Source organism: Eubalaena glacialis, chromosome X, assembly GCF_028564815.1.
Source record: "Eubalaena glacialis isolate mEubGla1 chromosome X, mEubGla1.1.hap2.+ XY, whole genome shotgun sequence".
NCBI lineage: Eukaryota > Metazoa > Chordata > Mammalia > Artiodactyla > Balaenidae > Eubalaena > Eubalaena glacialis.
Window position 1 is genome coordinate 48,318,010 of NC_083736.1, and position 22,553 is coordinate 48,340,562.

Below are 22,553 nucleotides of genomic sequence, written 5' to 3' on the forward strand. Positions count from 1 at the left end.
TTTACATTCTCACCAACAAAGGTTCCCTTTCCTCCAATCTTCCTACACTATTGGTTGGAATGTAAATTGGTACAACCATTATGGAGAACAGTATGGAGGTTCCTTTAAAAACTAAAAATAGAACTACCATATGATCCAGCAACCCCACTCCTGGGCATATATCTGGAGAAAACCATAATTCAAAAAGATACAGGCAACCCAATGTTCACTGCAGCATTATTTACAATAGCCAAGACATGGAAGCAACCTAAATGTCCATCAACAGAGGAATGTATAAAGATGTGGTACATATATGCAACAAAATATTACTCAGCCATAAAGAAGAATGAAATAATGCCATTTGCAGCAACATGGATGGACCTACAGATTATCATAGTAAGTGAAGTGAGTCAGAGAAAGACAAATATCATATGATATCACTTATATGTGGAATTTAAAAAGATGACACAAGGGAATTCCCTGGTGGTCTAGTGGTTAGGACTCAGTGCTTTCACTGCTGGGGCCCAGGTTCAATCCCTGGTCAGGCAAGTAAGATCCCACAAGCCGTGCAGTGTGGCCAAAAAAAAAAAAGGATGACACAAATGAACTGATTTACAAAACAGAAACAGACAAACAGACTCACAGACTGAAAACAAACTTATGGTTACCAAAGCGGAAAGGGAAGGGTTGTGGGGGAGGAATAAACTAGGAGGTTGGGATTAAAATATACACACTACTATATATAAAATTGACAATCAACCTATTGAATAGCACTGGGAACTCTACTCAATATTCTGTAATAACCTGTATGGGAAAAGAATCTGAAAAAGAATGGAGGTAAGTACATGTATAACTGAACCACTCTGCTGTACACCTGAAACTAACACAACATTGTAAATCAACTATACCCCAATATAAAATAAAAATTAAATTAAATTTTTAGAAAGGGTTCCCTCTCCTCCACATCCTTGCCAATATTTGTTATTTGTTGTCTTTTTGATAATAGCCATTCTGAAAGGTGTAAGGTGATATCTCATTGTGGTTTTGATTTGTATTTCCCTGATTAGAGAAGTTGAGCATTTTTTCACATGCCTGTGAAAAGATGGCATCTGTATGTCTTCTTTAGAAAAATGTCTATTCAGAGCCTATGCCCATTATTTAATTGGGTTGTTTGTTTTTTTGATGTGGAGTTGTATGAATTCTTTGTATATTTTGGATATTAACCCATCGTTGGATATATCATTTGCAAATATCTTTCCTGATTCAGTAGACAGCCTTTTTGTTTTGTTGATAGTTTTATATGCTGTGCACAGAGGTTTTAGTTTGATGTAGTCCCATTTGTTTATTTTTGCTTTAGCTTTCCTTGCATGAGGAGACATATCCAAAAAAATATTGCTAAGACTGATGTCAAAGAGCGTAGGGCCTAGGTTTTCTTCTAGGAGTTTTATGGTTTCAGGTATTACATTTAACTCTTTAATCCACTGCCATGTAGCTATCTAGTTTTCCCAACACCATTTATTGAAGAGGCTGTCTTCTTCCTCATTGAATATTCTTGTCTCCTTTCTCATAGATAAATTGCTGATATAACTATGGGCTCATTTATGGGCTCTCCATTTGGTTCCATTAATCCACATAATCTGTTTTTTGTGCCAGTATCATACTATTTTGATTATTGAAGCTTTATAGTATAGTTTGAAATTAGGGACTGTGATGCCTCCTATTTTGTTCTTCTTTTTTTAAAAATTTACAATGTTGTGTTAGTTTCAGATGTACAGCAAAGTGATTCATTTATATATATATATACATTATATATATAACTATTATAATATACTATATATAATATAATGTATAATATATAACTATATATAACATACATAATATATATAAAAATATGTTCTTTTTCAGATTCTTTTCCCATATAGGTTATTACAGAGTACTGAGTAGCGTTCCCTGTGCTACTCAGTAGATCCTTGTTGATTATCTGTTTTATATACAGTACTGTGTATATGTTAATCCCAACAACCTAATTTATCCCTCCCCCCCAACCTTTCCCCTTTGGTAACCATAAGTTTGTTTTCAAAGTCTGTGAGTCTGTTTCTGTTTTGTAAATAAGTTCATTTGTACCATTTTTTTAGATTCCACGTATAAGCAGTATCACATATTTGTCTTTCTCTGTCTGACTTACTTCACTTATCTCTAGGTCCATCTATATTGCTGCAAATGGCATTATTTCATTCTTTTTTATGGCTGAGTAATATTCCATACTGTGTGTGTGTGTGTGTGTATACATACATATATGTATATATATACACTGTCTTCTTTATACATTCCTCTGTTGATGGACATTTAGGTTGCTTCCATGTCTTGGCTAATGTAAATAGTGTTGCTATGACCATTGGGCTGCATGTATCTTTTTGAATTAGAGTTTTCATCTTTTCCAGGTATATGCCCAGGAGTGGGATTGCTGGATCATATGGTAGTTCTATTTTTAGTTTTTTAAGGAAAAATCTCCATACTGTTCTCCATGTTCTTTTTTAAGATTGTTTTGGCTATTTGGGGTCTTCTGTGTTTCCATATAAATTTTAGAATTGTTTGTTCTAATTCTGTGGAAAATGTCGTTGGTATTTTGATAGCTATTGCACTGAATCTGTAGATTACCTCGGGTAGTATGGTCTTTTTGACAATATTAATTCTATTAATTCTTCCATTCCATGAGCACTGTATATCTTTCTATCTGTTTGTGTCATCTTCAATCTCTTTCATCAAAGTCTTATAATTTTCTGAGTACAGGTCTTTTACCACCTTGGTTAGATTTATTCCTGGGTATTTTAATCTTTTCGATGTGATTGTTTATTGGGAGTTTTTGATTACAGATTCAATTTTATTACTGGTAATTGGTCTGTTCATATCTTCTATTTCTTCCTGATTCAGTCTTGAGAGATTGTACATGTCTAGGAATTTATACACTTCTTCTAGGTTGTCCATTTTATTTATTTATTTAAAAAATTTTTATTGTATATTGGAGTATAGTTGATTAACAATGCTGTGTTAGTTTCCGGTGTACAGCAAAGTGATTCAGTTATACATATACATGTATCTATTCTTTTTCAAATTCTTTTCCCATTTAGGTTATTACAGAGTATTGAGCAGAGTTCCCTGTGCTATACAGTAGGTCCTTGTTGGTTATCCATTTTAAATATAGCAGTGTGTACATGTCAATCCCAAACTCCCAATCTAACCCTCCCCCGCCAGCCTTCCCCCCTGGTATAGGTTGTCCATTTTATTGGTGCATAATTGTCCACAGGAATCGCTTATGATCTTTTGCATTTCTGTGGTGTTGGTTGTAACCTCTCTTTTTTCATTTCTGATTTTATTGATTTGGGCCCTCTCTCTTTTTTTCTTGATGAGTCTGGCTAAAGATTTACCAATTTTATCATTTCAAAGAATAAGGTCGTAGTTCATTGATCTTTTCTGTTTTTTTTTTTTTTTAGTCTTCATGGCATTTATTTCTGTTCTGATCTATATTATTTCTTTTTTTTTTTGACATTTAACCATAAATATTATTTCTCAATTGAGTTTTTGGTAGGTATTAAATGACAGTAATTACACATATAAATAGTACAATAAGACTCTTTTTTAAAGTAAGCCAAAAATTGGGAAAGACACAGATTGAGGCTTTTTGTTCCATAGAGGAGGTAGGGGGAAAGGATGCACATAGAGGGTTTTTTGGTGTGTGTACTAAAATACATATACATAACAAAGTTTACAGTTTTATCATTTTAAAGTATGCAGTTCAGTGGCACTGAGTATATTCACACTGTTTTACAACTATCACCACTATCTACTTCCAGAGCTTTTTCATCACCCTAGTGGAAACCTCATACCCATTAAGCAGTTACTCTCTATTCCCCCTTCCTACCAGCCCCTGTCAATCACTAATCTTTTTGTCTCTGTGAACTTGCCTATTATGGTTATTTCATTTAATTGGAATCATATCATATGTGGCCTTTGTGTCAGGCTTCTTTGACTCTAGAATAATCTTTCTGAGATTTATCCATGTCCTAGGATCTGTCAGTACTTCATTGCTTTTTGTGGCTGAATAATATTTCATTATATGTTTAGACACATTTAACTTATCTGTTCATCCATTCATGGACATTTAGGTTGTTTCTACCTTTTGGCTATTGTGAATAGACCTGATATGAACATTTGTGTACAAGTTTTTATGTGAACACCTACATACAGTTCTTTGGGGTACACACATAAGAGTTGAAAATGCTGGGTCATTTGGTAATTTTATTTTAAGCTTATTTAGGAACCATCGAACTGTTTTTCACAGTGGCCACATGATTTAACATTCCCAGCAACAATTTCTAAGGGTTCCAATTTCTGCACATTCACCAACACTCTTTATTTACTTTTTTTTTTGCCATCCCAGTAGGTACAAAGTGGTATCTCATACTCATTGTAATTTTGATTGTGGTTTGTTTTGCCTTTCCCTTTGCATAATGACTAATGATGTTAAGTATCTTTTTATGAGCTTGTTGGCCATTTTTTAAATTTAATTAATTAATTAATTAATTAATTTTTGGCTGCACTTGGTCTTCGTTGCTGTGCATAGGCTTTCTCTAGTTGCGGCGAGCGGGGGCTACTCTCCGTTGTGGGGTGTGGGCTTCTCATTGTGGTGGCGTCTCTCGTTGCAGAGCACGGGCCCTAGGTGCGCGGGCTTCAGTAGTTGTGGCTTGCTGGCTGAGTAGTTGTGGCTCGTGGGCGCTAGAGCACAGGCTCAGTAGTGTGGTGCCCGGGCTTAGTTGCTCCGTGGAATGTGGGATCATCCTGGACCAGGGCTTGAACCCTGCATTGTCAGGTGGATTCTTAACCACTGCGCCACCAGGGAAGTCCCTGCCCACTTTTCAATTAAGTTGTTTGGCCTTCTTTTATTTTTTTTTTATCTTCCCCCTATTCTTCTTTTTTTTTTAACATCTTTATTGGAGTATAATTGCTTTACAATGGTGTGTTAGTTTCTGCTTTATAACAAAGTGAATCAGTTATACATATGTTCCCATATCTCTTCCCTCTTGCATCTCCCTCCCTCCCACCCTCCCTATCCCACTCCTCTAGGTGGTCACAAAGCACAGAGCTGATCTCCCTGTGCTAAGCGGTTGCTTCCCACTAACTATCTATTTTACGTTTGGTAGTGTACATATGTCCATGCCACTCTCTCACTTTGTCACATCTTACCCTTCCCCCCGCATATCCTCAAGTCCATTCTATAGTAGGTCTGTGTCTTTATTCCCGTTTTGCCAATAGGATCTTCATGACCTTTTTTTTTCTTTAGATTCCATATATATGTGTTAGCATACTGTATTTGCTTTTCTCTTTCTGACTTACTTCACTCTGTATGACAGACTCTAACTCCATCCACCTCACTACAAATACCTCCATTTCGTTTCTTTTTATAGCTGAGTAATATTCCATTGTATATATGTGCCACATCTTCTTTATCCATTCATCCGATGATGGACACTTAGGTTGCTTCCATGTCCTGGCTATTGTAAATAGAGCGGCAATGAACATTGTGGTATATGACTCTTTTTGAATTATGGTTTTCTCAGGGTATATGCCCAGTAGTGGGATTGCTGGGTCGTATGGTAGTTCTATTTTTAGTTTTTTAAGGAACCTCCATACTGTTCTCCATAGTGGCTGTATCAATTTACATTCCCACCAACAGTGCAAGAGTGTTCCCTTTTCTCCACACCCTCTCCAGCATTTATTGTTTCTAGATTTTTTGATGATGGCCATTCTGACCGATGTGAGATGATATCTCATTGTAGTTTTGATTTGCATTTCTCTAATGATTAATGATGTTGAGCAGTCTTTCATGTGTTTGTTGGCAATCTGTATATCTTCTTTGGAGAAATGTCTATTTAGGTCTTCTGCCCATTTTTGTATTGGGTTGTTTGTTTTTTTGATATTGAGCTGCATGAGCTGCTTGTAAATTTTGGAGATTAATCCTTTGTCAGTGCTTCATTTGCAAATATTTTCTCACATTCGGAGGGTTCTCTTTTGGTCTTGACTATGGTTTCCTTTGCTGTGCAAAAGCTTTTAAGTTTCATTAGGTCCCATTTGTTTATTTGTGTGTTTATTTCCATTTCTCTAGGAGCTGGGTCAAAAAGGATCTTGCTGTGATTTATGTCATAGAGTGTTCTGCCTATGTTTTCCTCTAAGAGTTTGATAGTGTCTGGCCTTACATTTAGGTCTTTAATCCATTTTGAGTTTATTTTTGTGTATGGTGTTAGGGAGCATTCTAATTTCATACTTTTACATGTACCTGTCCAGTTATCCCAGCACCACTTATTGAAGAGGCTGTCTTTTCTCCACTGCATATGCTTGCCTCCTTTATCAAAGATAAGGAGACCATATGTGGGTGGGTTTATCTCTGGGCTTTCTATCCTGTTCCATTGACCTATGTTTCTGTTTTTGTGCCAGTACCATACTGTCTTGATTACTGTAGCTTTGAAGTATAGTCTGAAGTCAGGGAGCCTGATTCCTCCAGCTCCATTTTTCGTTCTCAAGATTGCTTTGGCTATTCGGGGTCTTTTGTGTTTCCATACAAATTGTGAAATTTTTTGTCCTAGTTCTGTCAAAAATGGCAGTGGTAGCTTGATAGGGATTGCATTGAATCTGTAGATTGCTTTGGGTGGTAGAGTTATTTTCACAATGTTGATTCTTCCAATCCAAGAACATGGTATATCTCTCCATCTATTTGTATCATCTTTAATTTCTTACATCAGTGTCTTATAATTTTCTGCATACAGGTCTTTGGTTGCCTTAGGTAGGTTTATTCCTCGGTATTTTATTCTTTTTGTTGCAGTGGTAAAGGGGAGTGTTTTCTTAATTTCACTTTCAGATTTTTCATCATTAGTGTACAGGAATGCAAGGGATTTCTGTGCATCAATTTTGTATACTGCTACTTTACCAAATTCATTGATTAGCTCTAGTAGTTTTCTGGTAGCATCTTTAGGATTCTCTATGTAGAGTATCATGTCATCTGCAAACAGTGACAGCTTTACTTCTTCTTTTCCGATTTGCATTCCTTTTATTTCTTTTTCTTCTCTGATTGTTGTGGCTAAAACTTCCAAAGCTATGTTGAATAATAGTGGTGAGAGTGGGCAACCTTGTCTTGTTCCTGATCTTAGTGGAAATGGTTTCAGTTTTTCGCCATTGAGGATGATGTTGGCTGTGGGTTTGTCATATATGGCCTTTATTATGTTGAGGAAAGTTCCCTCTATGCCTACTTTCTGCAGGGCTTTTATCATAAGTGGGTGTTGAATTTTGTCGAAAGCTTTCTCTGCATCTATTGAGATGATCATATGGTTTTTCTCCTTCAATTTGTTAATATGATGTATCACGTTGATTGATTTGAGTATATTGAAGAATCCTTGCATTCCTGGGATAAACCCCACTTGATCATGGTGTATGATCCTTTTAATGTGCTGTTGGATTCTGTTTGCTAGTATTTTGTTGAGGACTTTTGCATCTATGTTCATCAGTGATATTGGCCTGTAGTTTTCTTTCTTTGTGACATCTTTGTCTGGTTTTGGTATCAGGGTGATGGTGGCCTCGTAGAATGAGTTGGGGAGTGTTCCTCCCTCTGCAATATTTTGGAAGAGTTTGAGAAGGATAGGTGTTAGCTCTTCTCTAAATGTTTCATAGAATTCGCCTGTGAGGCCTTTTGGTCCTGGGCTTTTGTTGGAAGATTTTTAATCACAGTTTCAATTTCAGTGCTTGTGATTGGTCTGTTCATATTTTCTATTTCTTCCTGGTTCAGTCTCGGCAGGTTGTGCATTTCTAAGAATTTGTCCATTTCTTCCAGGTTGTCCATTTTATTGGCATAGAGTTGCTTGTAGTAATCTCTCATGATCATTTGTATGTCTGCAGTGTCAGTTGTTACTTCTCCTTTTTCATTTCTAATTCTATTGATTTGAGTTTCTCCCTTTTTTTCCTGATGAGTCTGGCTAATGGTTTATCAATTTTGTTTATCTTCTCAAAGAACCAGCTTTTAGTTTTATTGATCTTTGCTATTGTCTCCTTCATTTCTTTTTCATTTATTTCTGATCTGATCTTTATGATTTCTTTCCTTCTGCTAGCTTTGGGGTTTTTTTGTTCTTCTTTCTCTAATTGCTTTAGGTGCAAGGTTAGGTTGTTTATTCGAGATGTTTCCTGTTTCTTGAGGTAGGCTTGTATTGCTATAAACTTCCCTCTTAGAACTGCTTTTGCTGCATCCCATAGGTTTTCGGTCGTCGTGTCTCCATTGTCATTTGTCTCTAGGTATTTTTTGATTTCCCCTTTGATTTCTTCAGTGATCACTTCGTTATTAAGTAGTGTATTGTTTATCCTCCATGTGTTTGTATTTTTTACAGATCTTTTCCTGTAATTGATATCTAGTCTCATAGCGTTGTGCTCAGAAAAGATACTTGATACGATTTCAATTTTCTTAAATTTACCAAGGCTTGATTTGTGACCCAAGATATGATCTATCCTGGAGAATGTTCCATGAGCACTTGAGAAAAATGTGCATTCTGTTGTTTTTGGGTGGAATGTCCTATAAATATCAATTAAGTCCATCTTGTTTAATGTGTCATTTAAAGCTTGTGTTTCCTTATTTATTTTCATTTTGGATGATCTGTCCATTGGTGAAAGTGGGGTGTTAAAGTCCCCTACTATGATTGTGTTACTGTCGATTTCCCCTTTTATGGCTGTTAGTATTTGCCTTATGTATTGAAGTGCTCCTATGTTGGGTGCATAAATATTTACAATTGTTATACCTTCTTCTTGGATCGATTCCTTGATCATTATATAGTGTTCTTCTTTGTCTCTTGTAATAGTCTTTATTTTAAAGTTTATTTTGTCTGATATGAGTGTTGGTACTCCATATTTCTTTTGATTTCCATTTGCATGGAATATCTTTTTCCATCCCCTCACTTTCAGTCTGTATGTGTCCCTAGGTCTGAAGTGGGTCTCTTGTAGGCAGCATATATATGGGTCTTGTTTTTGTATCCATTCAACCAGACTGTGTGTTTTGGTGGGAGCATTTAATCCATTTACATTTAAGGTAATTATCAATATGTATGTTCCTATGACCATTTTCTTAAATGTTTTGGGTTTGTTATTGTAGGTGTTTTCCTTCTCTTGTGTTTCTTGCCTAGAGAAGTTCCTTTAGCATTTGTTGTAAAGCTGGTTTGGTGGTGCTGAACTCTCTCAGCTTTTGCTTGTCTGTAAAGGTTTTAATTTCTCCATCAAATCTGAATGAGATCCTTGCTGAGTAGAATAATCTTGGTTGTAGGTTTTGCTCCTTCATCACTTTAAGTATGTTCTGCCGCTCCCTTCTGGCTTGCAGAGTTTCTGCTGAAAGATCAGCTGTTAACCTTATGGGGATTCCCTTGTGTGTTATTTCTTGTTTTTTCCCTTGCTGCTTTTATTATGTTTTCTTTATATTTAATTTTTGATAGTTTGATTAATATGTGTCTTGGCGTGTTTCTCCTTGGATTTATCCTGTATGGGACTCTCTGTGCTTCCAGGACTTGATTAACTATTTCCTTTCCCATATTGGGGAAGTTTTCAACTATAATCTCTTCAAATATTTTCTCAGTCCCTTTCTTTTTCTCTTCTTCTTCTGGGACCCCTATAATTCGAATGTTGGTGCGTTTAATGTTGTCGCAGAGGTCTCTGAGACTGTCCTCAGTTCTTTTCATTCTTTTTTCTTTATTCTGGTCTGCAGTAGTTATTTCCACTATTTTATCTTCCAGGTCACTTATCCGTTCTTCTGCCTCAGTTATTCTGCTATTGATCCCGTCTAGAGTATTTTTAATTTCATTTATTGTGTTTTTCATCGTTGCTTGGTTCCTCTTTAGTTCTTCTACGTCCTTGTTAAATGTTTCTTGCATTTTGTCTATTCTATTTCCAAGATTTTGGATCATCTTTACTATCATTATTCGGAATTCTTTTTCAGGTAGACTACCTATTTCCTCTTCATTTGTTAGGTCTGGTGTGTTTTGACCCTGCTCCTTCATCTGCTGTGTGTTTTTCTGTCTTCTCATTTTGCTTATCTTACTGTGTTTGGGGTCTCCTTTTCGCAGGCTGCAGGTTCATAGTTCCTGTTGTTTTTGGTATCTGTCCCCAGTGGCTAAGGTTGGTTCCGTGGGTTGTGTAGGCTTCCTGGTGGAGGGGATTAGTGCCTGTGTTCTGGTGGATGAGGCTGGATCTTGTCTTTCTGATGGGCAGGTCCACGTCTGGTGGTGTGTTTTGGGGTGTCTGTGGCCTTATTATGATTTTAGGCAGCCTCTCTGCTAATGGGTTGTGTTGTGTTCCTGTCTTGCTAGTTGTTTGGCATAGGGTGTCCAGCACTGTAGCTTGCTGGTCGTTGAGTGAAGCTGGGTCTTGGTGTTGAGATGGAGATCTCTGGGAGGTTTTCGCTGTTTGGTATTACGTGGAGCTGGGAGGTCTCTTGTGGACCAGTGTCCTGAAGTTGGTTCTCCCACCTCAGAGGCACAGCCCTGATGCCTGGCTGGAGCACCAAGAGCCTTTCATCCACACGGCTCAGAATAAAAGGGAGAAAATATAGAAAGAAAGAAAGAAAGAAGATAAAATAAAATAAAGTAAGATAAAATAAAATAAAGTTATTAAAATAAAAAATAATAATTAAGAAAAAAAATTTTTTTAAGCAAAAACAAAAAAAACAAAAAAATAAATGGACGGACAGAACCCTAGGTCAAATGGTGACAGTAAAGCTATACAGACAAAATCTCACACAGAAGCATACAGATACACACTCAGAAAAAGAGGAAAAGGGGAAAAAATAATGTATCTTGCTCCCAAAGTCCACCTTCTCAATTTGGGATGATTCATTGTCTATTCAGATATTCAACAGATGCAGGTACATCAAGTTGTTTGTGGACCTTTAATCCTCTGCTTCTGAGGCTGCTGGGAGAAATTTCCCTTTCTCTTCTTTGTTCGCACAGCTCCCGGGGTTCAGCTTTCGATTTGGACCCGCCTCTGCGTGTAGGTCTCCTGAGGGCATCTGTTCTTTGCTCACATAGGACGGGGTTAAAGGAGCAGCTGCTTCGGGGGCTCTGGCTCACTCAGGCTGGGGGGAGGGAGGGGTACAGATGCGGGGCGAGCCTGCAGCGGCAGAGGCTGGCGTGACATTGCAGCAGCCTGAGGCGCGCCGTGCGTTCTCCCGGGGAAGTTGTCCCTGGATCACGGGACCCTGGCAGTGGCGGGCTGCACAGGCTCCCGGGAGGGGCGGTGTGGATAGTGACCTGTGCTTGCACACAGGCTTCTTGGTGGCGGCAGCAGCAGCCTTAGCGTCTCATGCCCGTCTCTGGGTTCCGCGCTGATAGCCGCGGCTCGCGCCCGTCTCTGGAGCTCATTTAGGCGGCGCTCTGAATTCCCTCTCCTTGCGCACCAGGAAACAAAGAGGCAAGAAAAAGTCTCTCGCCTGTTCGGCAGCTCCAGACCTTTTCCCGGACTCCCTCCCGGCTAGCCGTGGTGCACTAACCCCTTCAGGCTGTGTTCACGCCGCCAACCCCAGTCCTCTCCCTGGGATCCGACCGAAGCCCGAGCCTCAGCTCCTAGCCCCTGCCCGCCCCGGCGGGTGAGCAGACAAGCCTCTCAGGCTGGTGAGTGCTGGTCGGCACCGGTCCTCTGTGCGGGAATCTCTCCGCTTTGCCCTCTGCACCCCTGTGGCTGCGCTCTCTTCCATGGCTCCGAAGCTTCCCCCCTCTGCCACTCGCAGTCTCCGCCCGCGAAGGGGTTTCCTAGTGTGTGGAAACCTTTCCTCCTTCACAGCTCCCTCCCGCTGGTGCAGGTCCCGTCCCTATTCTTTTGTCTCTGTTTTTTCTTTTTTCTTTTGCCCTACCCAGGTACGTGGGGAGTTTCTTGCCTTTTGGGAGGTCTGACGTCTTCTGCCAGTGTTCAGTGGGTGTTCTATAGGAGCAGTTCCACATGTAGATGTATTTCTGATGTAACTGTGGGGAGGAAGGTGATCTCCACGTCTTACACTTCCGCCATCTTCTCCTCTCTCCGATCTATATTATTTCTTTCCTTCTGTTACCTTTGGGATTTTTTCTCTTCTTTTTCTACTTTCTTTAGGCGTAAGGTTACGTTAATTGAGATTTTTCATGTTTCTTGAGGTTAGCTTGCATCACTATAAATTCCCCTCTTAAAACTGCTTTTGCTGCATCCCACCATAGATTCTGGATCATTGTGTTTCTATTTGCATATTTTTTAAGTATTTGTTTTATTTATTTATTTATGGCTGTGTTGGGTGTTCGTTTCTGTGTGAGGGCTTTCTCTAGTTGTGGCAAGCGGGGGCCACTCTTCATCGCGATGCACGGGCCTCTCACTATCGCGGCCTCTCTTGTTGCAGAGCACAGGCTCCAGACGTGCAGGCTCAGTAATTGTGGCTCACGGGCCCAGTTGCTCCGCGGCACGTGGGATCTTCCCAGACCAGGGTTCGAACCCGTGTCCCCTGCATTGGCAGGCAGATTCTCAACCACTGCACCACCAGGGAAGCCCTCTATTTGCACTTGTCTCCTAGTATTATTTGATTTCCTCAGTGACTCATTGGTTGTTTAGTAGCATATTGTTTAGCCTCCATGTGTTTGGGTTTTTTTGCAGGTTTTTTTTTCCTTGTAGTTGATTTCTAGTTTCATATTGTTGTAGTTGGAAACGATGCTTGATATGACTTCAGTCTTCTTAAATTTAATATGACTTTTTTTGTGGCCAAGCATGTGATCTATCCTGGAGAATTTTCCATGTGCACTTGAAAAGAATGTGTATTCTGCTATTTTGGATGGAACTTTTATATATCTACTAAGTCCATTTGGACTAATGTGTCATTTAAGGCCAGTGTTTCATTGATTTTCTGTCTGGATGATCTGTCCATTGATGTAAGTGGGGTGTTAAAGTCCCCTAATATTACTGTGTTTCTGTCAATTTCTCCCTTTATGGCTGTTAGCATTTGCCTTATGTATTTAGTTGCTCCTATGTTGGCTGCATACATGTTCATAATTTTTATATCTTCTTGGGTTGACTCTTTGATCATTATGTAATGTCTTTCTTTGTCTCTAGTCCTGGAACTAGTGTTGGAAGGCTAATGGGTGGGGCTGGGACCCAGAGGGTCCAGGGCCTGGAGTTCACCCACTAGCGGATGAGGCCAAGTCCTGGGGCTAGTGCCGGCCCACTTGTGGGTGGAGCCAGGTCCCAGTGTGTTGGAGTTGATGTTGGCCTGCAGGTGGATGGGGCTGGGTCCTGGTGTGGCTGGGAGCTCAGTACAGCAGCCAGCCTACTGGTGGGTGGGTCCATGTACCTGCCCAGCTAGCTGTCTGGCCTGGAATGTCCCAGGACTGGTGCTGATTGGCTGGGGGGTGGGGCCAGGTCCAGGCAGTAATAAACTAAAGGGAAGCTTCCAACATGGCGCTTACCAGCACCAATATACCCGTGATAGGATGAGCTCCAAGAAATGGCCGCTGCCAGCTTGATGTCCCCATGATGAGTTTCAATTGCCTCCTGCCTCTCTGAGAAGCTCTGCAAATCAGCTCTTGGTTTGACCCAGGTTCTTTTCAAATTACTGTTTCTGTCCTGGGTCTTGGAGTGTGTGAGATTTTGTGCATACCCTTTAAAAGTGGAGCCTCTATTTTTCACAGCCCTCTGGCTCTCCCAAAAGTAAGTTGCACCGGCCTTCAAAGCCAAATGTTCTGGAGTCTTATCTTTCTAGTCAGTACTCAAGGCTGGAGAGCCCAATGTGGGGCTCAGACCTGTTGCTCTTTGGGGAGAACCTCTACAATTGTAATTATCCTTCCATTTGTTGCTCACCCACCCAAGAATGGGTCTTGAATATACTGCAACTCCACCCCTCCTACCTGTCTCATTGTGGTTCCCTATTTATACCTTCAGCTGTAGAATATCCTTTCTGCTAGTCTTCAGGTCATTATCATGGATAGTTCCTCCATAATAGTTTCAATTTTGTTGTGTCCATGGGAGGAGGTGAGCTCAGGGTCTTCCTACTCCACCATCTTGGCCCTTGACAATTTTTTTTTTCTGGCCCTTGAAAATATTGTGGCAGAAGGGACTCCATGGCTAGTGATGAAAGATCAGCCTTTATATGTATTATTTTCCCCTATATGTAAAGCATCATTTCTCTCTGGCTGCTTTCAATAATTTTTCTGTCTTTGGACTGACAAGGGCTTAATTTCCAAAATATACAAACAGGTCATACAACTCAATATTGAAAAAACAAACAACCCAATCAAAAAATGGGCAGAAGATCTAAATATACATTTCTTCAAGAAGACATACAGATGGCCAAAACGCACATGAAAACATGCTCAGCATCCCTAATTATTAGAGAAATGCAAATCAAAACTGCAATGAGGTATCACCTCACATCAGTCAGAAGGGCCATCATCAAAAAGTCTACAAATAATAAATGCTGGAGAGGGTGTGGAGAAAAGAGAACCCTCCTACACTGTTGATGGGAATGTAAATTGGTGAAGCCACCATGGAGAACAGTATTGAGGTTCCTTAAAAAACTAAAAATATCAACGTGATACACCATATTAACAAATTGAAGGAGAAAAACCATATGATCATCTCAGTAGATGCAGAGAAAGCTTTCGACAAAATTCAACACCCATTTATGATAAAAACCCTGCAGAAAGTAGGCATAGAGGGAACTTTCCTCAACATAATAAAGGCCATATATGACAAACCCACAGCCAACATCATCCTCAATGGCGAAAAACTGAAACCATTTCCACTAAGATCAGGAACAAGACAAGTTGCCCACTCTCACCACTATTATTCAACATAGTTTTGGAAGTGTTAGCCACAGCAATCAGAGAAGAAAAAGAAATAAAAGGAATCCAAATCGGAAAAGAAGAAGTAAAGCTGTCACTGTTTGCAGATGACATGATACTCTACATAAGGAATCCTAAAGATGCTACCAGAAAACTACTAGAGCTAATCAATGAATTTGGTAAAATAGCAGGATATAAAATTAATGCACAAAAATCTCTGGCATTCCTATACACTAATGATGAAAAATCTGAAAGTGAAATTAAGAAAACACTTCCATTTACCATTGCAACAAAAAGAATAAAATATCTAGGAATAAACCTACCTAAGGAGACAAAAGACCTGTATGCAGAAAATTATAAGACACTGATGAAAGAAATTAAAGATGATATAAATATATGGAGAGATATACCATGTTCTTGGATTGGAAGAATCAACATTGTGAAAATGACTCTACTACCCCAAGCAATCTACAGATTCATTGCAATCCCTACCAAACTACCACTGGCATTTTTGACAGAACTAGAACAAAAAATTTCACAATTTGTATGGAAACACAAAAGACCCCGAATAGCCAAAGCAATCTTGAGAACGAAAAATGGAGCTGGAGGAATCAGGCTCCCTGACTTCAGACTATACTACAAAGCTACAGTAATCAAGACAGTATGGTACTGGCACAAAAACAGAAACATAGATCAATGGAACAGGATAGAAAGCCCAGAGATAAACCCACGCACATATGGTCACCTTAACTTTGATAAAGGAGGCAAGCATATACAGTGGAGAAAAGACAGTCTCTTCAATAAGTGGTGCTGGGAAAACTGGACAGGTACATGTAAAAGTATGAAATTAGAACACTCCCTAACACCATACACCAAAATAAACTCAAAATGGATTAAAGACCTAAATGTAAGGCCAGACACTATCAAAGGCTTAGAGGAAAACGTAGGCAGAACACTATGACATAAATCACAGCAAGATCCTTTTTGACCCACCTCCTAGAGAAATGGAAATAAAAACAGAAATAAACAAATGGGACCTAATGAAACTTAAAAGCTTTTGCATAGCAAAGGAAACCATAAACAAGACGAAAAGACAACCCTCCGAATGGGAGAAAATATTTGCAAATGAAGCACTGACAAAGGATTAATCTCCAAAATTTACAAGCAGCTCATGCAGCTCAATATCAAAAAAATAAACAACCCAATCCAAAAATGGGCAGAAGACCTAAATAGACATTTCTCCAAAGAAGATATACAGATTGCCAACAGACACATGAAAGAATGCTCAACCTCATTAATCATTAAAGAAATGCAAATCAAAACTACAATGAGATATCATCTCACATCGGTCAGAATGGCCATCATCAAAAAATCTAGAAACAATAAATGCTGCAGAGGGTGTGGAGAAAAGGGAACACTCTTGCACTGTTGGTGGGAATGTACATTGATACAGCCACTATGGAGAACAGTACAGAGGTTCCTTAAAAAACTAAAAATAGAGCTACCATACGACTCAGCAATCCCACTACTGGGCATATACCCTGAGAAAACCATAATTCAAAAAGAGTCATGGGGCTTCCCTGGTGGCGCAGTGGTTGAGAATCTGCCTGCCAATGCAGGGGACACGGGTTCGAGCCCTGGTCTGGGAAGATCCCACATGCCGCGGAGCAACTAAGCCCGTGAGCCACAACTACTGAGCCTGCGCGTCTGGAGCCTGTGCTCCGCATCAAGAGAGGCCGCGACAGCGAGAGGCCCGCGCACCGCGATGAAGCGTGGCCCCCGCTCGCCGCAACTAGAGAAAGCTCTCGCACAGAAACGAAGACCCAACACAGCCAAAAATAAATAAATTAATTAATTTAAAAAAAAAAAAAAAAAAAAAGAGTCATGTACCAAAATGTTCATTGCCACTGTATTTACAATAGCCAGGACATGGAAGCAACCTAAGTGTCCATCATCGGATGAATGGATAAAGAAGATGCGGCACATATATACAATGGAATATTACTCAGCCATAAAAAGAAATGAAATGGAGGTATTTGTAGTGAGGTGGATGGAGTTAGAGTCTGTCATACAGAGTGAAGTAAGTCAGAAAGAGAAAAACAAATACAGTATGCTAACACATATATATGGAATCTAAGGGAAAAAAAAAAAGGTCATGAAGAACCTAGTGGCAAGACGGGAATAAAGACACAGACCTACTAGAGAATGGACTTGAGGATATGGGGAGGGGGAGGGGTAAGATGTGACAGGGTGAGAGAGTGGCAGGGACATATATACACTACGAAATGTAAAATAGATAGCTAGTGGGAAGCAGCCGCATAGCACAGGGAGATCAGCTCGGTGCTTTGTGACCACCTAGAGGGGTGGGATAAGGACGGTGGGAGGGAGGGAGATGCAAGAGGGAAGAGATATGGGAACATATGTATATGTATAACTGATTCACTTTGTTATAAAGCAGAAACTAACACACCATTGTAAAGCAATTATACTCCAATAAAGATGTTTTAAAAAAAAATCTAGACAAAATAAATGCTGGAGAGGGTGTGGAGAAAAGGGAACACTCTTGTACTGTTGGCGGGAATGTAAATTGATACAGCCACTATGGAGAACAGTATGGAGGTTCCTTAAAGAACTAAAAATAGAACTACCATACAACACAGCAATCCCACTACTGGGCATATACCCAGAGAAAACCATAATTCAAAAAGAGTCATGTACCAAAATGTTCATTGTAGCTCTATTTACAATAGCCAGGACATGGAAGCAACCTAAGTGTCCATCATGAGATGAATGGATAAAGAAGATGTGGCACATATATACAATGGAATATTACTTAGCCATAAAGGGAAACGAAATTGAGATATTTGTAGTGAGGTGGATGGACCTAGAGTCTGTCATACAGAGTGAAGTAAGTCTGAAAAAGAAAAACAAAAACTGTATGCTAACACATATATATGGAATCTAAGAAAAAAAAAAAGTCATGAAGAACCTAGGGGTAAGACGGGAATAAAGACACGGACCTACTAGAGAATGGACTTGAGGATATGGGGAGGGGGAAGGGTAAGCTGTGACAAAGAGAGAGTGACATGGACATATATACACTACCAAACGTAAAATAGATAGCTAGTGGGAAGCAGCCGCATAGCACAGGGAGATCAGCTTGGTAGTTTGTGACCACCTAGAGGGGTGGGATAGGGAGGGTGGGAGGGAGGCAGACACAAGAGGGAAGAGATACGGGAACATATGTATATGTATAACTGATTCACTTTGTTATAAAGCAGAAACTAACACACCATTAAAAAAACAAACAAACAAACAAAACCTAAAAATAGAGTTGCCATATGATCCAGCAATCCCACTCCTCAGCTTATATGCGGAAAAGACGAAAACTCTAATTTAAAAGGATACATGCACCCCAATGGTCATAGCAGCACTATTTACAATAGCCAAGATATGGAAGCAACCTAAGTATCTACTGACAGATGAATGGATAAAGTAGATGTGAGATACACACACACACACACACACACACACACACACACACACACACACAGAGGAATATTACTCAGCCATAAAAAAGAATGAAATTCTGCAATTTGCAGCAACATGGATGGACCTAGAGAATATTATGCTTAGTAAAATAAGTCAGACAGAGAAAGACAAATATCATATGATATCACTTATATGTGGAATCTAAAAAATGATGCAAATGAACTTATTTACAAAACAGAAACAGACTCACAGACATAGAAAACAAGTTTATGGTTACCAAAGGGGAAAGGGGGGGGGATAAATTAGGAGTTTGGGATTAACAGATACACAGTACTATATATAAAATAGATAACTAACAAGGACCTACTGTATAGCACAGGGAACTATATTCACTATCTTGTAATAACCTATAATGGAAAAGAATATATATATGTATATGTATAACTGAACCATATTGCTGTACACCTGAAACTAACACACATTACAAATCAAGTATACTTCAATAAAAAAATATTTTTTCTGTCCTTAGATTTCAAAGGTTTGACTGTAATGTATCTTGTCATGATTTTATACTATTTACAATTCACTCAGCTTCTTGAATCTGTGGGCTTATGTTTCTGCCAAATTTGGGAATATTTATTTAAGTTATTAAATATGTATTATTTCTTTGAGTACTTTTGCAGCCTTACCCTCTTTCGCCTCTCCTTCTGAGACTCTGATTGTCACAAATATTAGATCTTTTGTTATAGTTCCACTGATCCCTGTTCATTTTTCAGTCTATTTTCTCTTTGTTATTCAGATTAGATAATTTCTATTGTTCTTTCTCCAAGTTCACTGATTATTTTCTCTGTTGTCTCCAATCTGCAGTTTAACCCATCTTTTGTGTATTTTATTTCAGTTATTGTATCTTTTAGTTCTTAATTTCCATGTGTTCTTTTGTATATTATATCTCTTTGCTAAGACTTTCTATTTTTAATTTGTATCAAGAATGTTCAGCGAATTCCCTGGTGGTCCAGTGGTTAGGACTTGGCGCTTTCACAGCACAAGCCACACAGCACGGCCCAAAAAAAGAATGTTTAGAATTGTTTGTCAAAGTATTTCTCTCTCATGGCTGCTTTGAAATCCTTATCAGGTAATTCAGTCATTTGTGTTACAGTGATTTGATTTTCTATGGATAACACAAATCTATTGATTATCTTTCCTCAGTCGGTTTGAGATCTCAGTTTGATATCTTTCTGGTTCTTGGTATGATGAGGGATTTTCAATTCAAACCTTAATATGTCGGGTATTATTTTATGAGACTCTGGATCTCATTTAAATTTTGTGTTTTAGCAGGTCTTTTCTGACACCACTCTGGTGGGTGAAGGAGGATGCTGTCTCGTTACTGCCAAGTGGGAGTAGAAGTCCTAACTCCCCATGTGCCCTTGTCTGACACTTCCACAGCAGGAGCAGGTGGCATACCTTCTTACAGTCTGGCAATGGTAGAAGTCTAGGTTCTTCATTTGGCCTTTGCTGGTAGGGGTAAGAGTGGGCTACAGTTTTTCTCTAGTGTTTGGCTGAAATAGAGTAGTTATTATCTAAAAGATTTCTGTATTACTAGGTTGTTCCTTCTGCGTACTTTGGCTAGAGGGAGCAGGCTTTTCTTGGTCTGCACCTGTCGGTGTTTCTGGGCTGCCAGCTTGTCCTGCACACAGTCTGGGATATACAAGGCACAAAGCAAACCCAGGGAACTCACTACTGCAGCATTCCTTGGATCCCAAGGCCCTTAGCAAATCTGTCACTTCTGTTCACCTTCTAGAGTATCTTGTGCTTGTTTTATATATAATATCCTGAGCTTTTAGTTTTATTTAGCAGGAGGAATAGGGAAAAGTATATCTATTCCATCTTCCCAGAAGCAGAAATCTAGTTGGTTCTTTTGAACATGCTAATTTGACCATATCACTCTGCAGCTTAAAACATCTCAATGGCTCCAATTACCTACAGGATCAAATCCCAAAACAAAAACCTCACTGAGGAGGAGAGACTGTGTCAGATACACTTCTACATTCCCAAAGTCCAGCATGGCTCTTATAAGTAAGAGTCACTCTGAATGCCTAAAGTTTAAAGAATTTGGGCTTAAGTTAATGCATTTCCCATACCAGTATATGTTCTGGTGAATTATGCACTTTCTTAAAGACTATTCCATAGCCAAAAGTATGATGTACTTGCATAGACATTTTTGCCCTGAGTCAAAGCATTGAGAGAACTGTCAAAGCTAGAACCACACGTACCTTCTACAGGCAACCGCCGCCGTATGGCCAGGCGTTCCATTTTCCTCTGTGTCTCTGCCAGACTGAAAAGGACCCCATATACATATTGACGAGCTGACCGGAACAGGAGAGCAGCTGGAGGCAGCTCCATGTTACACTCATCCTCAATACATACAGGGATCTTAATCTCACCCTAATGAGAAAATGGTACAGGAGAAAGGAGAAAATTAGTTACCTCAAGGTTTGGAATTGAGCTGACAAGAACCAGCAATGAACTGTAGCCTAGCTATTAAATTTTCTACTTGTATTTAGACAGAATTTCACACTAAAAAGAAGTTGTAACAAGCCGAGCTGACCATAGGCAGCTTAAAAGCTAAATTCCATTTTTAAAGTCTCTGCTATGACTAACTACAGCTGACTAAATGGAGAAAATTCATCTTAGACATTTTGCTGAGGGACAGGTTTGTATGGTAAGACTGGAGGAAGGGAATAGCTCTGGAGAAGTAGACGGAGAGGTAAAGAACAAGGGCATAATGCCTCTTCTTAAAGTGTGTCCATCCCTAGACCAGAGTCCACAAACATGGTGCATTATCTTCTTCAAAATCTCACAATTACACTTCTCTTCTAGGCCTCATTTACTGCACAGTCCCATCTTTTGCTGGTCTCACCTCACTAGAGACCCTTGATACAATGAGGGGACCCAGCACACTTGATCTCCTTTCAGATACAATCATCAGAATTTTCTCTGGTAACTTACAGTCCTAGGAAGTGTGAAGTACAGTGTTAAGAGCAGGGAGGTAGGTGTTGATGTGTTCTCTCACCTTAGTGAGGACATGGTAGATATATGGGTACATAAGACCCCTTCGATGTCTGTGTTCAGCAACCCGCAAGACTTCTGGAGCTACTGGAGGTAAGGGCGGAATGGTGATGTCCATATGGTTCCTCGTAGACATAGACAGCAGAGATGGGATGTGGGGCTCACCATCACCCAGGCTGGCATCTGAAACTCCAGCATCGATGGGCTGTACCCAAGACCCTCTGTCACCATTTGGATCCTCCCATCCAGGCTGCTGCTGAAGTGTTTCTGTGATGTGACTAAAAGGTTTTAAAAGATAGTGTAGAAGAGAGAAAGGGGGTTGATAAAGACATTCCAACTCAAGATGTCTGTTCTGATTCCAAGGAATCTTAACAAACCCTCTGGAAGCCAGGATACTGGGTTATCACTGGACCTGATACCTTTCCTCTCAGTGGCCATCACTATTCTCCTGGCTTCTTTCATCTGATATAAACCAAAGCAATCAAAAGTCATGGGAACCGGGCTTCCCTGGTGGCGCAGTGGTTAAGAATCCGCCTGCCAATGCAGGGGACACGGGTTCAAGCCCTGGTCCGGGAAGATCCCACATGCTGCGGAGCAACTAAGCCCGTGTGCCACAACTACTGAGCCTGTGCTCTAGAGCCCGTGAGCCACAACTACTGAGCTCACGCACCACAGCTACTGAAGCCCGCGTGCCTAGAGCCTGCGCTCTGCAACAAGAGAAGCCACCGCAATGAGAAGCCCGCGCACCGCAACAAAGAGTAGCCCCCGCTCGCCACAACTAGAGAAAGCCCGTGCACAGCAACAAAGACCCATGAGAGCCAAAAATTTAAAAAAAAGTCATGGGAACCATTCTGAATCCTTTATACCTTATAAGAGGCCATGTTCAGAGTCCGCTCATGTTCTAAGGAAATAACTACAATTTAAAACCTCAGGAACTTCCCTGGTTGTCCAGTGAGTAAGATTCCATGCTCTCAATACCGGGGGCCCAGATTCAGTCCCTGGTTGGGGAACTAGATCCCGCACGCATGCTGCAACTAAGAGTCCGCATGCTGCAACTAAGAAGCTCGCATGCTGCGACTAAGACCCAGCACAGCCAAAATAAATGAATAAATAAATAAATATAAAAACAAACAAACAAACAAAAACCCAAAAAAC

The 22,553-nt window shown here is 39.9% G+C and overlaps 1 protein-coding gene across 4 annotated transcripts in view; it reads right to left on the reverse strand.

The window, feature by feature from the left end:
* The window catches only part of FAM120C (family with sequence similarity 120 member C), a 162,820-nt gene that overhangs the window by 86,493 nt on the left and 53,774 nt on the right, over positions 1 to 22,553 (reverse strand). For 3 of the 4 annotated variants that reach the window (XM_061179463.1, XM_061179462.1, XM_061179461.1), the window contains exons 8-9: positions 21,403 to 21,676; positions 20,603 to 20,774 (exon numbers count right to left, since the gene is read on the reverse strand). In XM_061179463.1, coding sequence (XP_061035446.1) covers positions 20,603 to 20,774; positions 21,403 to 21,676 — 446 coding nt within the window. Of the gene's footprint in view, positions 1 to 20,602; positions 20,775 to 21,402; positions 21,677 to 22,553 lie in introns of those variants that run through there. The other variant, XM_061179466.1, reaches the window with a different exon arrangement.